Consider the following 18,954-nt stretch of genomic DNA (forward strand, 5'->3'; position numbering starts at 1 on the left):
CTGTTATCGGCAAGCAGTTATTTTTATCTCTATACGTAAGAGAGGTCATGGTACTAAAATGACGTGATAAACTATAAAGGAAGGTATTATCGAATTCATGATTATGGGAACCTATAGTTGGCAATCACGAGACTTGGAATGCTTATTAAATTTTTATTGTACCACGTAATAATAATAATAATAATATTAATAATAATAATAATCATGATCATCATCGCAATAATAAATTGTGATAATAATGACAATAATAAATGGTAGTAATAATAATAATAATAATCATTTATCATCGTAATAATAATAGTTCCGTAATAATAATAATAATAATAATAATGATACTTCATCATCGTCGGTAATAATCCAATGACAAATGTCAATATTTATATAGTAGCGTGTCGAACGGAGAAACGACCTTAAAAAACGAAGATAGTATCAATGTTCGTTCGTACATTTTGTTTTTTTAGCTTCCGCCGTTTTTTATCTTCTCGCTCGCTCTCTTTAGGATCTCTTCTACCTCTCGCTCTCGCATCTTCCACACGCGCATTCTCACTCGACTTCGCTTCCTCTTTTATTTAATCTTTTTTTTTCGCTTTTAATCTCCCCTTTTCTCTCACACACACGCACACTTTCTCCCTCTGTCTCGTGTCTTACACAATTGATGCAAAATGTCCCTACACATCCGACGAATGTGTGTGTGTGTACTTTTTCCCAGTTATTCTCTTTAAATCAATCCTCACGATCGCATTTTGCTCGACGCTTTCCTCAATTTTTTTCCACCATTCCTCCTCGAAATTCGCTAGAATTTTTTTTTCTTTTAAAATCCTTGCACGTGTTGACACATTCACTCACACTAGTAAATCGGTTTGATATTGGAGGGACCGGGGGAAGGACGGGTTGGTTGTGTGACGGGGTGGTCGGTGGCGGTGGAGTGGTGAGGGTGGGAAAAACGGGATATATCCGCGGGATTTGTATCGCACGTGAGAATGCTGTAATCAGGCAGAGGGTTGCGGGGGAAAGGGAGTTGGGAAATTGCAATACTGATGAGAAGAACGGATACGTTGCGGTGAAAAAAAATAAGGCGTCAACGACGTCCCGGGTCCGTCGATCGACGACAATTTCGCTCTCCTCTTTCTCGATCGCTCTGTGATGTTTAGTCGAGCGATCCGTTCGCGAAAAACTCATTCTCGACCGAGGGACGTGGCCGTCGCGATACCGTGAGCATCGAAAAATCTAACAACGATCTATACGATCGCGAGGGAAGAAACTGAAACTGCGATAGTGCGATCTGTGTGCTACAGAGAAAGTATAATAACTATATGTTGCCTCGTGTTTCTACGCGATTTTTGTTTCCGCTGTTCCGAATTGATTTTCTATTGTTTTTTTTCTTATTCAACCTGTCTTTTTGCTTTTTTTGACCTGTAACTATTGCTGACCGAGCTATAACTTTTGCCTCCTGTCGCCTCTCCTCCTCACCGCTCGAGTCCCCCGAGCGCGTCGATCTGCCGGCAAAGAATTTTCCCAAATCTGGGCCCGTCCTCTATTGGGATCGGACCCGAGGCACTCGTTCTGGTTGTCCGAAAGTCGCTCGATCGCGCATCGTTCCGGCAGGATCGTCGCGCTGGAGAACGCGTTCGCACGTCTCGTACGCGTTGCGTGTGTTGGTTCATGTATGTACGTACATACGAACATACATACATACATACATACATATATGTATATTTTTATATATAGATATATATTCGGCTATTTTTCTTTTGGTCCTGGTACAAAGGAAACGAGAATCACTCTCTTTTTTTTCGTCTTTTGGAAGAAAATTCGCGATTTCGAAAAATTGAAAGAAGTCGCCCGTTTTCATGTAAATTTTGAAATTACTTCGAAAAATTCACGATCTCAAAAGTTTTTGCTCTTGCGTTTCATTCGGCCGTGACTTGATTTTTCTATTGACTTTTTACTGGAGGGGAGGGGGACTCTGTTTTGTTGCCTGTCGACATGCAATGTGCAATCACCATCGAGAAATTCTCTTTCTCTCTCTCTCTCTCTCACGTACACACACTCTCTCTCTCTTTCGTTCGCACTGTCTCGCGCGCTCTCTCTCTCTCTCACTTACGTTCCCTATATGTATACCTCGAGTTCGATAATTTCGTCTAAAATTCCATTTTCGCCTTAACTATACACAATAATCATAATATATGATAATAATAATCACGATTCGAATACATCATCGATCATTTTTCCGAATATAGATACAATAATTTCTTATTTTTCATCGTCTTTCCTATCGCCTTGCTCTCGCGCGCGCTCTCTTTCACACACTCTCCCTCTCTTTCTCTCTCTTGCAATTACATCTTGCAATAATAATCGTTTAGGTCGTCGTATATCTATACATATACATATACATATACATATATATATATAATTTATAAAATGAAAATAGGTACAATTTTGGACGCTTTTCTTCGTCGAAAAAACGCTCCGAAAATTTTATTTTCGCTTAATAATGCCCATCGGTTGCGATTCTAGTCCACTTGGTAGTAAAATTTTGTTTATTCTCCTATCTCTCACATGCACATTTATATCCCATTTTCTCGTACTTAATTTCTTTCTCTCCCTTTCTCTCTATATTGTATATATCTTTCATTCTCTCATTCTCGCAATTTACTTTCTTACCATCGAACACACTCATGCATTCTTCCATTCGCTCAACTCCTCACAATCACTTATCTTACGATGTTTCACTCGCAGGCAAGCCTTTGCTCTCTCATTCACAAAATTGCAGCGATAGTCGCCCTCGCGATATATATCTGCCTTTCCGCCGCTAATTTCTAAAAAAGACCTTAAATTTAGGCTGGCCGATCGCGTGCTTCCGGAATCGACGAGCTTCCGTTTGCGCTTACGAAGGAACGAATTTCACGATCGGGAGCATTTTTCACATGATTACCGCATATTTACAATTTAATTGCGGGTCAAATTCCTTCATTCGTCTCCCGTTATAAACGATCCGAGCCATTAATTACGATTATCGTAGTCGCGTGAAAGGTCGTCCAGCCGGAAGTCGTGAGGCACGAAGAATTTATTCTCGTTTATAAACTTCTTTTCCTTTCGCCTATCTTCGATCTACACGCCCGCGAATCGGCTTCGCGATCTTCCCGAAATGATCTCCGTAGTTCGAGTTCTCTTTATCAGACGAAGTTCCTCGATTGTCTTGCCGTATAAATGTGAATTTCTTTCGTCGCCGTTAAAAAAAACTTTAAACATTACATAAATTTTATTTCATGTATTAAAATTTCTTAAAAAAATTTGGAATTTTTTGCAAGAAATTTTTTGCGCGAAGATCACTTTCACTAAGCGCCAAGCCGACCCGCTCCGCAGACATTAACATCTAACAAACTCTTAATCCTCGATCGTAAGCCTAAAGGATGTTTCAAGGATCGGATCTTTTCCCATCCTCGATCTCGCGTTGATTACCTGTTTTTCTCGCGATCATCGATCGTGCAGTGTTCAATGGCGTCTATGCGCGAGCGCGCGCATCGCGACGCGCATAGACGCATATGTTCCATTGGATTTATTACTTACAATCTAATTACACATCGAAAGTAATGTCGCAGTAATGCTCCAACGTGGAGTCCATCGTATTTTGATATGTTCGAGAGAATCGCGATGTTTCGCCAAGGCCTTTTTCGCGCGCTGTATTGTGCATCGAACGTCAAAGTTTGAGAAAAATCTTTTGAAAAAATATCTGTAGTCGAAATGGCTATTTTTGTCGAAAATGCTGTTTTTCGGATCGCGCTTGAAAAGGCTTCGACGAAGCGTCGTATACTTTTTCATCTATAAATTTTGCGCCGTAAAATCAAACACATCTTTCGAGCGTCCTAAATATGGAGCATGATAACATGATTGATCGACAAGAATTGAGCATGTTTCTCGGCTAAAGGGAGTGTAGTAACGGAGGGTGAACACTGGATCGGGGAATGAATCCGATTGAAATCGGTAATCTTACATTTCGATCGGATACAAGAATAATTGCTTCCCCCAGAGGAGCCGATGCCCCGAGATTTTTCACTCACAATCCTGCTCACCCGCCGTCGCTATATCTGGAAAGGTTAATTGACGGTCGACTGATCGACCAAAAGATTGATTCCAGTAGCTATCGATACACGCTAGTTTTGAATTCTCATCGAACACTGCCCACGTACGCGAGACAGAATCGGGTCGTCGCGTACGTGGTAGGGAAAAGACTAGATTTTTTTCCGAATTTCGAATTTTTCTTCCACGCGTGCCCGGAGCTCCTTCCATCGCACAGAAGCACCCTATCGTTTTCATCGACGTTATTATCATCATCAACAACAACAAAAAGAAGATTCCTAGAGATACGCATTCGTTTGTAATGCGTTTTCGTGCAAAAAGGCTCTCGCGATTTCACAATTTGGATCTCGCTCTTCCACCGTTAGTCGCAATCATCGACCATTCTCGTCCTCATCTCGTAGATATTAAATCTTCACATCGTAATCATCATCAATGAGACATATCCTACACAATGCGGAACTCGCTCGTAACCGAAAGAGATTGGTATGAATATAATTGTATGACATGCTTCCTCCTTTCTCTTTCTTTCTCCTTCTCACTACATAGTATTCGCTTTAAGATAGCTTTTTTTTTATTTCCGTACTTCTTTTTCGCGCGTCAATTATTTCCGAAATTCGAAATTGTATGTACGTAGCTCGCGACGTGCATTGGCGCTTTGAGGATCCCATAGCTTCTCTAATTGCAACCAGAACGCGACCAGAATGACCAGCGAGGAGAAGAATAATTTCTCTCGCCTCGACATTCTTCGTCGCAATTTCTGGTTCCTTTAGCTCGTCATCGCATCTTTCGGACACTAATTCTCCATCGAAACATCTCAAATCGCGCACACTGCTCTCCGTCTCGATCGGTTAACTCCGTGTTTGGTGCTGCCGCACATTAATTTGGCAATGAACAATTTTCGAATGATCGAGATAACAATTGCACGATTAATTTCAACATTGTATTATTTTATCATCGTATGAAATAGACGAAATGTGTGTAAACAGGTGAGAACTATCTTTACTTTTCTGCACGACGAATGTGTAACACTTTCGAGAGATCCTAATTTAGAATTAATCCTAAGTAAAAATTTCAATTATTAATGAGAGTAGATGATTAATGAGAATAGATCATTAAGTGCGACAGTACTAACTGAACGAAGCGCGTTCGAGACGGGGAGAGGGCAATCGAAATAGTTATCTCGCCGATCGACAATAAGGGATGCATCAAGAGTCGATAGCGATAACTAATAATAGTGGTAATAGTACTAATTGCAGTAACTGATAATAACTAATAGCGTTAATTAATAACGAATATCGCCGGGTGTACGAGCGCGTCGTATCGAGATCAATATAACATTAATTTCACTTTGGATCACATATACGTATATTTTTTTTATACTTAGAAATATTCCGAAGTATCGAATTTACTTGAACACATATCCAAAATTTCGATACATCGAGCGATAAGAGGGAAGATTTGTAAGAGCATTCTCCATTGCTTGCGAGTTAAGCGTTCGTACGCCCGGTATTTCATCGACAAGGTATATAATAGTAGGTAACGATAAAATTTAATAAATGCACGTGTCCTAAACTCCATGTGACAATCGTCAGCGTATTTTAAAGATTCGACACATTATCCTGCCTCTCTCTTAGGCAAAAGAAGCCGTCGTCGATCGCGCCCGCGCGCGAGGAACCACATGTATAAAAGATGAATTACAAAACAAAAAAAAGGATGCAAAGAAGGGAAATTAATCACGATCGAATTGACACAAAGAGAACTAGACATGTATCACATCGATTTACCTAATGTACCATACGCGAACGAGGACAGAACAGTTTACAACGCGAATTCTAATACATACAATGTTGATAATAATATAATAATAATTATAATAATATTAATAATTAATAATATTGTTATAATAATAACATATAATATATAACATAATATAATAATAATAATAATAGCGATGTACTAACATTTCCTAGCGATAGCGGTAGCAGTGTAATAATAGGAGTGATGGTAGTGTTGGCACTATTATTATGTAATAGTTGCGGCAGGCTAAGCCTGCGTGAGTGTATGCGTCTAAGGCATGAGAGGAAAAAATAAGGAAGATCGTAACAAAAATAAGAATGGAGTTATTGACTTAAATTTAACATGACCTACGTTTCGGCGGACTGCAATTAATTTTCATAAATCGAGGACTCAATCTACGTGAATAGTAACTAAAGAACCGTAGTTTGTATACCATTGCGTGTATGTATGAGTGTGTGTGTGTATGCGCGCGTGTTGACCTACTTTACTTTTTCAGGATGAGTGCAGCTCGAGAGTGGGGCCGCTTTAACTAACGTAACAGCTACGCTTAACAAACTAATTAATTAATAATAGGCAGTAACTAATCGTAAAAATCTCTAGCTTGCTTCATCGTTTTTAAACCAATTCTGACTAGCAAACGTAACTCGACGAGCTCGCTCGCCGAACGCCGCGTTTCCCGCCACGCTCGTTTTCCCCTCTTCCCTTCTTCCCTCCCCCCTTCTCCGCGAATCTTCCCCTTACCGATTATTTTTTTTTCTCATTAAATAGGAACTCTCTCATAGCGAGACCGAAAGTAATCGTCACGATAGAGACTAAAAGCGTGGTCTTTAAATAGTATTCTCGCGGTTCGGCGAACGAAAACGTTGCGAAGAGACAATTGAGGAGTACGTATAATGGGACGTGGAAGAAAATAAAATTCAATCCTCGCGACTCGTCGATTCGAACGAGCCTGATTTTCCCCACGGCGACGTCGGATACGCGTGTAAAATGAGATCGAGATTAGTCCCCGTACTCCTCGCCTTCTAAACGAGGAGAGTGCACTGGTACACATATAAAAAAGGGGGGCACAAGGAGGAACGTAAAATTTGAATAACCTTTACGCGATACGCAAATAAAAAAAAAGAGATTAAGAAAGCGAAAGTCGAATTCGATATACCTAAAGCGTAAAGAAAAACGAAGGAAAACACATATAAATCTCAATTAACGACAGTTTTGGCTCTGTCATCTCCGTCTTTCTCAGTCGTGCGATACCACGCGCTTAACTAAAAAGAAATTATAACAAACATAATGAAAACCAATCTCGCGCGATCGTTAACAACAATAAAATTTCGATGCCTAATTCTCTAATGATAATAATTATTAATAGTAATAATAAAGGAAGAGAGAAGGATTTAAAATTCCATAACGCGGTATCGTGTTCCGTTTTCTACTTTCGTATATAAATATTTATTTGCTAAGTAACGTAGTTACTCAGCGTAATTTGTTATGTATTTTTGTGCGTGTTTTGTGTATATGTGTGTAATTAAAAAGAAAAGGAGCCGCGTGAAGAAGGAAAAGAAAAAAAGGAGAATCTCGAAACGTGGCTTCTCTTCCCTTACTACCGCTTCTCGTCGATTCACTTAAGAATTATTATTTTGTAACATATTATGGCTTCGACAATTCGAACTTTAAACCGAGGCATTGCTTCCTGGATTTTTTTTCTCTCTTTCTCCCCTCCCTTTCGTTTCTCTATAAAATACGCCTCCAATTGCCTTCTGGCAATCTCATTGTAATAATAATGATAATAATTAATAACTAATAGTAATCATAATAATCGTAGGTTAACCGCGGTATCGAAAGGCTGGGGCTCGCTTGACGGGCTCTCGACGCATTTTCGAATTTATTCTTTTCATTTTACATCTTTCCAAGCTTTTCGCGTATCTTCGCCGATCGAGAATCGTTTTTTTACGAGCGGATCGAAACGTACGTGCGAGATCCCGCCCGGCAGCCTCGCCGGGAAAGCGTGAGGGTGGGTATTTTTATATGCAAAAGGAAAAACTCGACGGAACAACAACAATCGAAGCTTCATGAAAGATCCATTCGCACCGTACATTCATCTTTTTTTACTTTTTGAAAGTTCATCGTTTTTGCTTATACAAGGATCGGCCCGGATCCTGGCCGGCGGTTTGACACAACGAAAAGAGGCTACGTTTTGTCAGCAACGCGGATATTTCCTCGTGTACGGTCCCGCCACCCTGCCGATTCCACAGATTGCGTCTCCAGCACCATATTTCGTTTTTGTCTCCTTTTTTTCAAATTCGTCGATCCTCTCTATTTTCCTCTTTACCTCTTCTCTGCGCGCCGAGATGATATACGCGCTCGCGCAATCCCATGGAATGTTTCTCCCTCTCGAGCCTCCTCCTTTTACCTTTCTTTTTCTCTCTCTCGCCCTTTTTCTTTCTTCTCTCATTAAATAAGTACCGATTTCGCCTGTCCGAGTTGACACCCGTCTCGGCTTTGTACCCTTTTTTGACTAGAATTGAATTTCGAACGGAGGATCGCTCCCTTTCTGTCGCGATCTTCTCGGAGGCTCGAGATTGTTTCCCCGCCTTTCTTTCTTTCTTTTTTTTTTCTGTTGAACGATGCTGGCCGGCGGGACCGGAAGTGCGTCGGTGTGTTTGCCCAAAAGGGGACTTCGACCAAACTCAATCGATACCATTAAACCTGCACGCGCATCCTCGTCGCGCTCTTCGGCGCGAGAAGATCGTGCAGGTGATTCGCACGTTTGTAAAGTCGCCCTCGTCGCGACGAGGCTGCGCGTCGAAAATTAACGATAACTTGCGCTGTATTACTCGGTAACTAACTGTACGTAAAAGTCTGACATCTGAAACTTAACGTTCGCTTTTTTTTCGGAGTCGAGGTCAAGTCGTGCTCCGTTCCGTTGTCGAGATTACCATCAGAATAGTATAAATTGTATAAATTGTATCACTTTTTTGCATCAATTTTCAAAACTTTTCCAAAATACTTCTCGAGGATATAGAAATAAATGGGCGATATCTCCATAAGCATTTCAAAATTCTCTTTTGGTAAAAATGAAAAGGGTTGCCCAACACCTTTAAATTTTCTCTAAGGTACGGAGCGCGGCTGCCGCTGGACTCGCAACCAAGTTTATCGCGAACGGACGTGAGACAACATTGTATATGGGGGGATGAGTGGTTTGGGGCGGTGGGTGAAGGGGATGCTTTGTTCCTGCGGGAGCGTGATGAGGTGGATTGGTTCGCCGGTGGGGACGGGTGGTAGGGTATTTTGTATTGTGTAGAAAAACAACGCTGTAAGTGAAATAACTCAACGTTGCACTTGAAAGATCGATAAAATAACGGGGTGCGGGACACCTGAACACGCGTTGCCCGAACGCAGTCGCAATTCTTGTCGAGCAGGCTGAAACGATCCTGAAGTCGAACAGTTGATCCATCCGACGTCGGAAGAGCCGGACGGGCTTCCCAAAGTCGCCGAAACTTGGCGTTTTTCCTTTTTCTATTTTTTTTTACGTTGAATACTCGACGGATAATTTCGAACTGGAATCCCGGCTCGCGTGTTCAGGTACCCTCCGATCCGCGTCCGAGTCCCAAAGTCCCTGCTCGTTGATCTCCGTAGTGAGTGCCTCCGCGATTTCTTTATTGAATAGAGGCGGTGCGCGCGGTACGCGCGGCGCTACCGCTCGGCCCTTACTTATATACTGGAGTACGTGTAATTAATAATTATTCATGTGTGTATGCGGTACGGTTAACTGTTAATTAAGTCATCTTGAATGATTACTGTAATTAATTAATCGTTATCAGTTAGTTAAATATGGCTCCACCGTGCAATCGTCTATCTCTCTCCTCCTTTCTCTCCCGCTATCTCTTCCCGCTTCGCGTCCCATCATCGTCAGCTCGCTTTCTCGCGCCTATCTCAGAGTATACAACGTACACGTTGGCTAAACTACAGACACTTAGTACACTTATTATCATATTTATCTGTTAAATGTCGATTGAATCGTGAAAGGAGAGGTTGCGAGCGACCGGTTGGTGAGGCTGGGAGATTTTTTTGAATTTTGCCTTTAGGATACGTTTTCTCTCGATAATACGATCGAATCTATTTTTGCGCCGGTCGTTCGAGGTCCAAAAAATTGGGTTAGAGGGAGTAGAAACGTTTAGCCAAACGGTGGATCGGGACGGGAGAGGTTCCGGTAGGAAGTTGCACACGAAATGAATCCGGTATACTTCCGGTCGTGCCACTATACCCGATTAACGGTAGATAGCGTACGACGAGATTCTGCAGACACTGAAAAAGACCACGTGCTTCCCGTATACTTACTTATTTAACTGTTTAACTGCGGTACATTGTGATTACTGTCCTACTATAGCACTACTAATTGTGAGTTATACTTGAGAACTGTCTGTTTACTGTAACGGAAAACCCTGACGAAGGCACCCACTTAGCGGACAATATACTGGTTCATCTCACACATTCTCGTGTTCTGTCTTTTTTTTTCTATGCCGATTCAGTTATACGCTTTTGATAAATTTGCAATTTACCGTAATTCATATACGTCATAATTTCACCATGTCTTTCGCGGTTATCATTTTCTTTCCTTTTTTTTCGATTTGCCAAATAAACGGACTCGGCCTTTCATCTCGGACACGCATGCGGGGGGTTGCTCGGGTTCAGGTTGAAAGAAACACATTCTCCTGAACGGAAGTATGAAGAATATTTTGAAAAGAGTATCGCCTCGCCACGGGAAGACCACGCGTTATGATCGAGCCGATCGAATACGATCGGTACGTCGCGCTCGCATGATCTATCCGTGACGAGACAGCGCGATGGGTCCGCACGCTCGTCGTCGTCGACCGTTATCAATTGTGTGGATTGTTGGGGATCATGGCAGTCGCTACTTCTTCACGACTTCGATCGATCATAAGGTTTAGAGTCTCTGGATGCTCTCCGTTCCCGATGGTTACCTACTCTTTCTTTCCCATCCGCTTGATAGCCGAGATAAATATCCATATTTTCGCTACACATCTAACGTTAAACGTGGCATCTAACTCTTATTCTTTCCTAGCATTGAATGCCATTCTCTTGAGAGATAAGAATGAGAAACAGTGAGCCACGTTTAATGTTAAAAGTGTCGAGAATATGGGCTAAAGTTAATCAAAATTTAATTGCCGAACGTCTCATTTAGACGCCAAATTCCCAAATCGGATTGTCTCGGCCACCTCGATTGTTTCGATCTGCCAGGAACCTCGGAATTTTGCCGGTATGCCAAATGGTTTTCGCGGTCGTTCCGCATCTATCTCTCGCGCGTTTTTTCCCGTTGACTCGCCGCCGTCATCTCTCTCGAAGTTATCTCTCTGGGGCCAGGACGAACGCGTGTGCGATGTGAGGTCGAATCGACTCACCGAACGACGGAACCCACCGCCTTAACAACTATGGCTCTTTTATATAGTGGACATTTAAACAACTTATTCCGGTTTTTAATCACGGAGGCTCGGTCAGGGTCACCGCGTGAAGACGCGAATGCCGCCGAGGCGCTCGCACTGCTAGACTGTCGGTTTTATCATATGCTGCGCACTTACGATACACACTGCCGCGAATAATATGCACATACGTCGTACGTCGTGCCGTTGCCCCCAACAAATATTGCCGCACAATCTCAGCTGCACTGCAAAATCCTTGCGCTGGGCGCGCGCGCGCGCGCGCACGATCGTACGTGACATATATCCGCGCGTTGTGAGATTATTTCATTAAAAAATTAAAACCCGATCAAAAACAAACCAACGGTTTTTGCTTGTAAAGCCGCACTCGAACAACGGCCCTTATGCAATTGCCGCTGCCACATTCCTCTTGGTTGTGTGTTCCTTATGTGGTTATTACACCTTTCGTGATTGCGTCTCGTGGAACAGGGGTCTCTCGGTGGCATCCAAGGTGCCTTTCTACTCTCTCACTTTCTTTCTCTCTCCCTTTCTCTTTCTCTCTGTACCTCGCGATCAAAGGGCTAAGAACTTCGTCTCGAACTTCATTCGCCGCTTTGTCCGTCACTCGAAATCTTTTACTCACTCTCTTTCACTTCTCATCGACTCTCATTGACGAAATTCTCTGGCACCTCGCCACCTGTCCGTCGTCGGGACTTAACCCGACAAAGAGGCCGCCCACACGTCACATCCGGGTACTCTTGTGTCAAGTCCGGGACGCGTTTTGGGCGTGCGCACTCGCGCGTATCTCTCGCGAGTATGCACGCACCGTTCATCATCGGTACTGCATCCAAACGTATGCCAAAGGCCGCGAAATTTTTGCTGCGTTTATACGTATTACGTAGCGCTACGAGCACAAACGCGTGTCTGTTATATCATCCACGAATTTTTGCTCTTTCCTCTCAAATTACCGTGAAAAATCGATCAAAGTTTTCCAACGGCGCCCGAGGAGACGCGTTTCCGCCTGAAAAGCAGGTTTCCTTCTCTTTCTCTCTCGAGAAAGGCCGGGCCGACTTTTCCTAGGCGGATCGGCGTTTCCTGCATGACGCGCGCGAAAATATAACGTTATTACAGGGCCGAATCGTATCTTTTCAAAAATTCTTTTTTAGACAATTTACAAAATTAATTGGCTTTACATATCCGTAGCGTGTGTAGTTAAGTGTAGACAAGTGTGCTTTAAGTGTATAAGAAGTGTAAAATTGTATTACTGTACTGTGTATTATGTAGGTGAACACGCGCGCACGCACGCACGCATGCACGCGTGCTCGTGTATTGAGAACTGTTTGAGCGCGCGGGGTTGCACGCTCGTGGGACCAGGGCAACTTCGCTTTAACTTGTGTTTCGTTAGGGCGTGCCCCCGCGTCGCGGGGCACACGCTCATCTTGTGGGATGTCTTGTTTGCGTTGGTTTCTGTCACTGTTGTTACACTGTATTTGTTTCTTGGCGAGAATACCAATTCTACCGCGGCCGCGAGCGCGTTTGCGCGCGCGTATCCGCGGATTTTTCGTTTGATTCGTGAAGGTCGAGTCGTATTTGTAAGTGTGTATGCGCTGGGAGTATGCACCAGCGCATCCGGGCTATGGCACTTTTTAGATTATTTAAACATTTAGCAAATTTACATGAAAGAGATTAAGATTATGGGTAGGGCCGATTTTGCAGGCGACGTCGCGCTGTGGATTTTCTTCATCATATGTATATATATACCTTTCCGTATATATATATATTTATCATTATCATTACCATTATGGGCCTCTTTTCGACTACTTGCTAGTCGTGTTTCCACGAGTAGGCTACGGTCGGGACGCTTACGTCTTCGGGTCGTCCGTGACGCCTCGGGGCTTTCCTTTCCGGATTCTCCCGTCGTTAGGCGTTCGTGTGAGCCTACGTCTTCTCTTGCATCTCTCGTCGCTGCACAGCCGCTTTCTTCTCTCCCTCATCATCGTCTTTGCGCGGCTCGCTGCCTCTCTCGCGACGAAGACGGACGACCCAACCGTCTCTTTAGATTTTCCACGGTCTTTCGCGCCTTATCCGCTTCCGCTTTATGACCGCGAGCTCGTCTTGCGTCGCGACTCGCGGACACCGTGTACGTCCCGCCGTTTCCTCTTCTCCCTCATCGTCGTAGAGCCCGAAAATCTCACGCGGGCGCGTTTGCGCCACCGGCCCCCTTACGAGTTACGGGCATATGTAAATCAATATATTTGTAAATTATTTTTTTTGTGTTTTTTTCGCGGGGTGACCCGCATTTTTTTATTATTACTTTTTCTTTATCTTTATCCTCGCTTACTTCTCAGTTGATTACAGAACATACACTACTAGATCTATTGTTTAACGCGCTTGTGTTTGTTTTTTTTGCATTACCTTTCGTTTAAATTTAAAATTATGGTACACGTTCGCGGGGCACGGGCCGGCGCCTCGGGAATTCTTCCTTCTCGCGCGGGGTTGTGTGATTTAATTGCGATCGGGGGAAGATCAGGATCCATCCCACCGATCGTTATGTCGCTTTACTGATTGAAATAGCAACCCTCGGCGCACGGCAGGATGCACCGGTCGAAAACAGTCGTCTGTCAATCGTTTCATGACCGCTATTCATCATGAAGGATCTCGACGTGGTAGTGGTGGTAGTGTTTTGTATTGTGGTCGTTGTTGTTTTATTAATTTTTTTTTGTGATGGTGATAGTGAGATGGTGGTAACTAGTAAACGCTGACCTTTCCATCCTTCCGTTTCGCTCTTTCGCGCTCTTTTTCTACCTGTTTCGTGCACCGTTCTCGATATCTCTCGACGCTCGATTAAGGACCGTGAAATTAAATTACGATTCACTCGAAAATCGTTATTGGATGACTCGCGAATTCCAACGAGAATTTGCTCCGCGCTTCGATCGCGCGACACGTGCTAACAGTTTCAGCCTAACTAAGTTCTGTTCATTCGCTCCATTCTCAGACTCGCCGATATTGACTGGCATTCCCTTTGCTAAACAGATTTCCAAATCTATCAAATTTGCATACGAGCTCCCTTCCAGATTTTCTCGAATCTCTTTCATTCTCAATTTTGTGCAGCACGCTCGCATCTTTCGCACCAGAAGCGCTATAAACTTTTGCTATACTATACTTATCATATGTTTCATTATCCGCGATTTTTCTTTGTTATCCGAAAAACAATACGCGATTTTTTTGTCGATGGTAATTTTTCGAAAAATCGATCCCTACGGTGTTAGGTGGGCGTCGAAATGTGCGACGATTGTTTTTTTTTTTTTTATATTAGATGTTTTCCTATCGTAGCTGTACAATCCATCGCAATGCCGTATAGTGTGAGTGTGTCTGTGTGTAAGTGTATCAGTGTATCAGAGTATCAGTGTCGAGAAAAAAAACAAGAATTTCCCGATCGACGATGCCCGAGAGAACAGCGAACGCTTCCGCACGCGATCCTTCCCCGATGGTGTAAAATCCACCCCTTCAGGGTGGTGGCAAGGGCAGGAAGACGAAAGCGATCGCCGATCATCGTGCGGGCACGCGCCGACGACGAACAAAAGCTCTGGTTCGATAAGAAACGATTATCGTTGGTTGCGTGAACGAGGTGTATGCACTCGTCCAGCTTTAGGTATTTACATAGAAACTAACCCTATTTCGCATTATGTACGTTCGTTTAAGTTTACCAGTAAATTCTCAGTTTATGCTTGTGATATCAAGGTGTATTTACATACTACTTAATCCGAGGAAAAAACGCCCTGTAACGCAAAAACTTTAATAATAACGATCAATGAATCGACCCGCGGTTGCGATCGCCGGAACTCGAGGAGACCCGCTTACTCCTTTCTTTCCCGCAAAAGATGAAAATAAATTCAAAGATAATAAATTTCCCGAATTTTCTGAATTTACGATTTGCGAAAAATCGATCCCAGTGATAATGAGAATGTTTTCGAGGAAAGGGCGAATTTTTGCAAAATTTTCCGAAAGGAAACAAGCTGGATGTGTCCGTCGAGTTCCGATCGCGAGACAAGTGCGATTGTTAAATGTAGCTTTGACGATGAATCCTTAGTGATCTTTTCATCTCTTGTCCTAGATGGTCAAAAAGCCTGGCTATCCGACGGCTTCTCGGCGCGTGTCTTTTACGTTCAACGAAGATGACGACGTTAGGTTATTTTCGTAATTGGCGAACAAATGGACATGAAAGATGGGAAGGAGGTATATATATCATGAAAGGGAACATTTTTGTGTTAGGTAATTTCTCATTGTTCGTTTCCCGGAAAATATGATTTCCAAACGTAGCGAGAGAAAAGATTTTGTCGGTTACATTCGTAGGCGAAATTTTATTCGACAAAATTTGGAAAGTCTACATTTTGCAAACGAGGCGAAGAGTGAACTTTCGGATGGAAAGCGAGGATCGAAGGGGCTCGGGGTGATTTTCAAAAATGAGCCGGTCAAAAACGAAAAAAGTCTCGTCGACAGTCTCCGAAAAGAAACAACAACAGTAACGCAGTCGACATTGATCAAAGATGTGAATAAATTCGGCACGCTACCATTCGATTTCGCACTCTATCAGTCCGCGATTGCTAGTTGAAGAAACGAAGAGATCGAATCATGTCGTAGATGAATGCTTATCGAATGGACTTTTCAACACTTTGGCTTTCTTTCTTCATTGCTTTTTTTCAATCGCCTCTCGAAATTTCCGTCGATTTTTACTTTCTTTTGGAAATCGCGTTTTCGTGCTCTGAAAAAATTATTTCCAACGAAACATCAAACGTGATACTCTCCGATGTGTTTTACGGTCAGCGTCTCGTCTTCATCGCGTCTGGTCTCATCGAAAGTGTGGACCGATCCATTACAAGTCAAAGATTCGGAGAGATAAACAGGACGAAAATTTAGTCGGCTTTGGGGATTCGGGTTGATAAGACGTTGTGAAAAAGGGTATTTTTTAGGGAGGCAAGGGGTTGGTTCGAGTCTCTAAAAGTTCGCTCCACGATCAAACCTACGGACTTTTCTTCACACTTTTCCTCTCCCTCGTCATCCTCATCTTCGTATCATCTTTTTCTTTTTGTTCTTTTGTTTTTTTTTGTTTCATCCACCTTCTTTATTTCCTATTCGTCTTCTTCTTATTCTTCTTCATCCTAAGTATTGCGAGAACGTAACGGTATATTGCAAGTAAAAGTTCAAAACGACGCAAGAGTTTTACGCGTTTCAGATTATATTACCCGGAAATAAAAAAATATTTCGCTTATAACGATCACAGGACCTCAGATTACCTGAAGCACGCCATTCTAAAATCTCACTCTCGTCTTCGCATTCGCTCCTCCTTGATGCTCACGAAGCATTCACGATTACTCGATCAGCACATTCGCTCGACGGCGCGCCCGCGCGCCTACGTCGATCCCAAGGTCGTTCATTCGCAAAATCATTCACGTATACGTTCTCTCCCTCTCTCGCGCTCTCTTTCTTTCTCGCTTTCGCACATGCCCTCCTCTACTTCGTTTTCGACCTGTGCTATCGCATTCTCACGTCGACAATGCTTGGGACCACGTAAAACTTACGGGGGCGCGCGCTCCGCATTCACTCGTATTTCCCTTTCGCCTAACTATCCTAGTCTCATAGACCCTATATTCATTATTTATAATATTTATATATATAATATATATAATATTTAGCATTTAGTTTTTTATTTCTCTCTTCTCCGTCGCGTGCTTTGCTCACGAAAAATGCTCGCTCTTTCACGCTTACCGCACCTTCAGTTAAACGTGTAAGTGTGAATGGGTTTCGCCCGTTTTTTTTTGTCTCTGTCATACTCTTCATACTCTGTATGTATATATAATATATATAATATAACTGTTTGTAATAACTATATTTTGTTTGTTCGCTTATGAGCTAATAGTTTTCGTGCTACCGACGAGCACAAGTTGCGCGCATTATATCTTCACCTTAAAAGTGTGCTGCTGATGAGTTTTGTAATATATGTATTGTACATGTGTACATATGTGTAATGTGTGTGTAATGTATTTACGTGTGTATGCTCGTGTGTGTGCGTACGTATCCGTTCCGACGCGTTACGTCCGACGACGCTCTTTTCTCGTGCAGCGCGAAATGTCAACGTCGCTTTGTCGTCGCGCGAAACGTTGATCGCAAGTGAGAGAACGTCCGTACGGATTGCGTCGCGTCTGTCTGTCACACACACACGGGGAAGGGGATTTCGGTACGTATATAATTAACAACCGTACAACGCGACGACACGACACCACTCGCCGGTGGTGGAACGTTCGTCGCGACCGCGCGACGCACACACGTCACGATGAGCCTGCGTATGTGGGGTGTTATTGGTGTGCGATTCGCTCTTTAAGCATTACGGGAGCTTTTTTTACGATTAGGGGGTTTAGGGGGTGGAACCTTTTTAAGCGCGGTTCGGTGGAGATAGACGTATCTATGTATAATATTTATATATAGTTTAGGTTTGTTGAGCCTGGCCAGCACGAGACGGTCGAGGAATCGCCCGTTGGACCCTCGGCACCGTCGCGTACCGCTTGATCGGCTCTTGTACTAAAAGATCATAGTACCTCGGGGGCGCACCCCGGATCGTCCCGAAACGGAACACCCGGGATGACTTACTGTTGTTTTTTTTTTTTAAGCAGCTTCTCGTTAGTTATTATGGCACGTTTCGGAAGTCGAGGCGGTGGTACGGCAGTGGCGACGTGTCCTGAGAATCCTAACGGGACACGAAGACGACGTGGAAACGCCGTCGCGGAGTCCGTTCGACAGATCCTTGGATCCAGGACCGGTGTAGGAACAACGACGCGGAACAACCGCGCGGAAAACGCGCTGAGAATCGCGAGAGACGACCGTCGCCACTGCGATCTGCGACCGCCTCGCGCCGTGCAACGGTTTTGCTATACACGTACGTATTCTCACTCTCCTCCCTTCGTCTAGCGCGGTCCCATCCGGAGAGTTCGTCAACCGAGGGTTGATACCCTCGATCAATTTCCGGTTGAGGTCCGGCCTCATATCGGTTCTATCCGAGGAAGACACCGAAGTACACATTCTTTCTCACGAAGTTCTTGCGTTTGTTTGACGTTTTCTTACTGCTGAGACAGCGAGTGAAATTCTGTTGACCACACTTGGGCGCAGGGGCGAATTACGTTAGCGACGACGATGACGTTTCGTCACGTCGACCGCAACAACGTAATCGCTTTTACGCGTTCTCGGAGTTACCGATCATCTCATCGGCTTTCCTCTTGACACCACGGTCTTCAGGCTGCTGCTGTTGTTGCTGCTGTTGGTGATGACCGATGGAAGACGGGCCCTGCTGTTGTTGCTGCTGATCGTGCAACGGCGTTGAGCGCTCAGTCGACGATTGCGACTGCTGCTGGTTCATGCGCTCGTTCTGCTGCAGGGTCGTCTGATCCGACGCCCAAGGGGTCCACTCGTCTCAGTAGTAACTGAATTTTCATGGTTGCTGATTGCTCTGCTGGTTGACGACGTGCTGAGCCAGAGTGAAACTCAGGGCGCGCGGGTCGCCACCGTGAAGCCTGAGGGCCTGCTCTAATCGCTGCTCCTGCAGCCGTAGCGCTTCTCCTGAAAGGTGTCAAGTGTCGACGTCCCGTTAGAAGAC

At 43.8% G+C, this 18,954-nt stretch overlaps 1 protein-coding gene across 6 annotated transcripts in view; it reads right to left on the reverse strand.

Moving 5' to 3' along the window:
* Nucleotides 1-133: 133 nt before the first annotated feature.
* The window catches only part of Dati (zinc finger protein datilografo), an 89,364-nt gene continuing 70,543 nt past the window's right edge, over nt 134-18,954 (reverse strand). For all 6 annotated transcript variants that reach the window (XM_071795152.1, XM_071795151.1, XM_071795149.1 and 3 more), the window contains one exon: nt 134-18,917. In XM_071795152.1, coding sequence (XP_071651253.1) covers nt 18,790-18,917 — 128 coding nt within the window. In that variant the 3' untranslated portion in view covers nt 134-18,789. The remainder of the gene's footprint in view (nt 18,918-18,954) is intronic.

Source organism: Temnothorax longispinosus, chromosome 12, assembly GCF_030848805.1.
Source record: "Temnothorax longispinosus isolate EJ_2023e chromosome 12, Tlon_JGU_v1, whole genome shotgun sequence".
NCBI classification, from domain to species: Eukaryota; Metazoa; Arthropoda; class Insecta; order Hymenoptera; family Formicidae; genus Temnothorax; species Temnothorax longispinosus.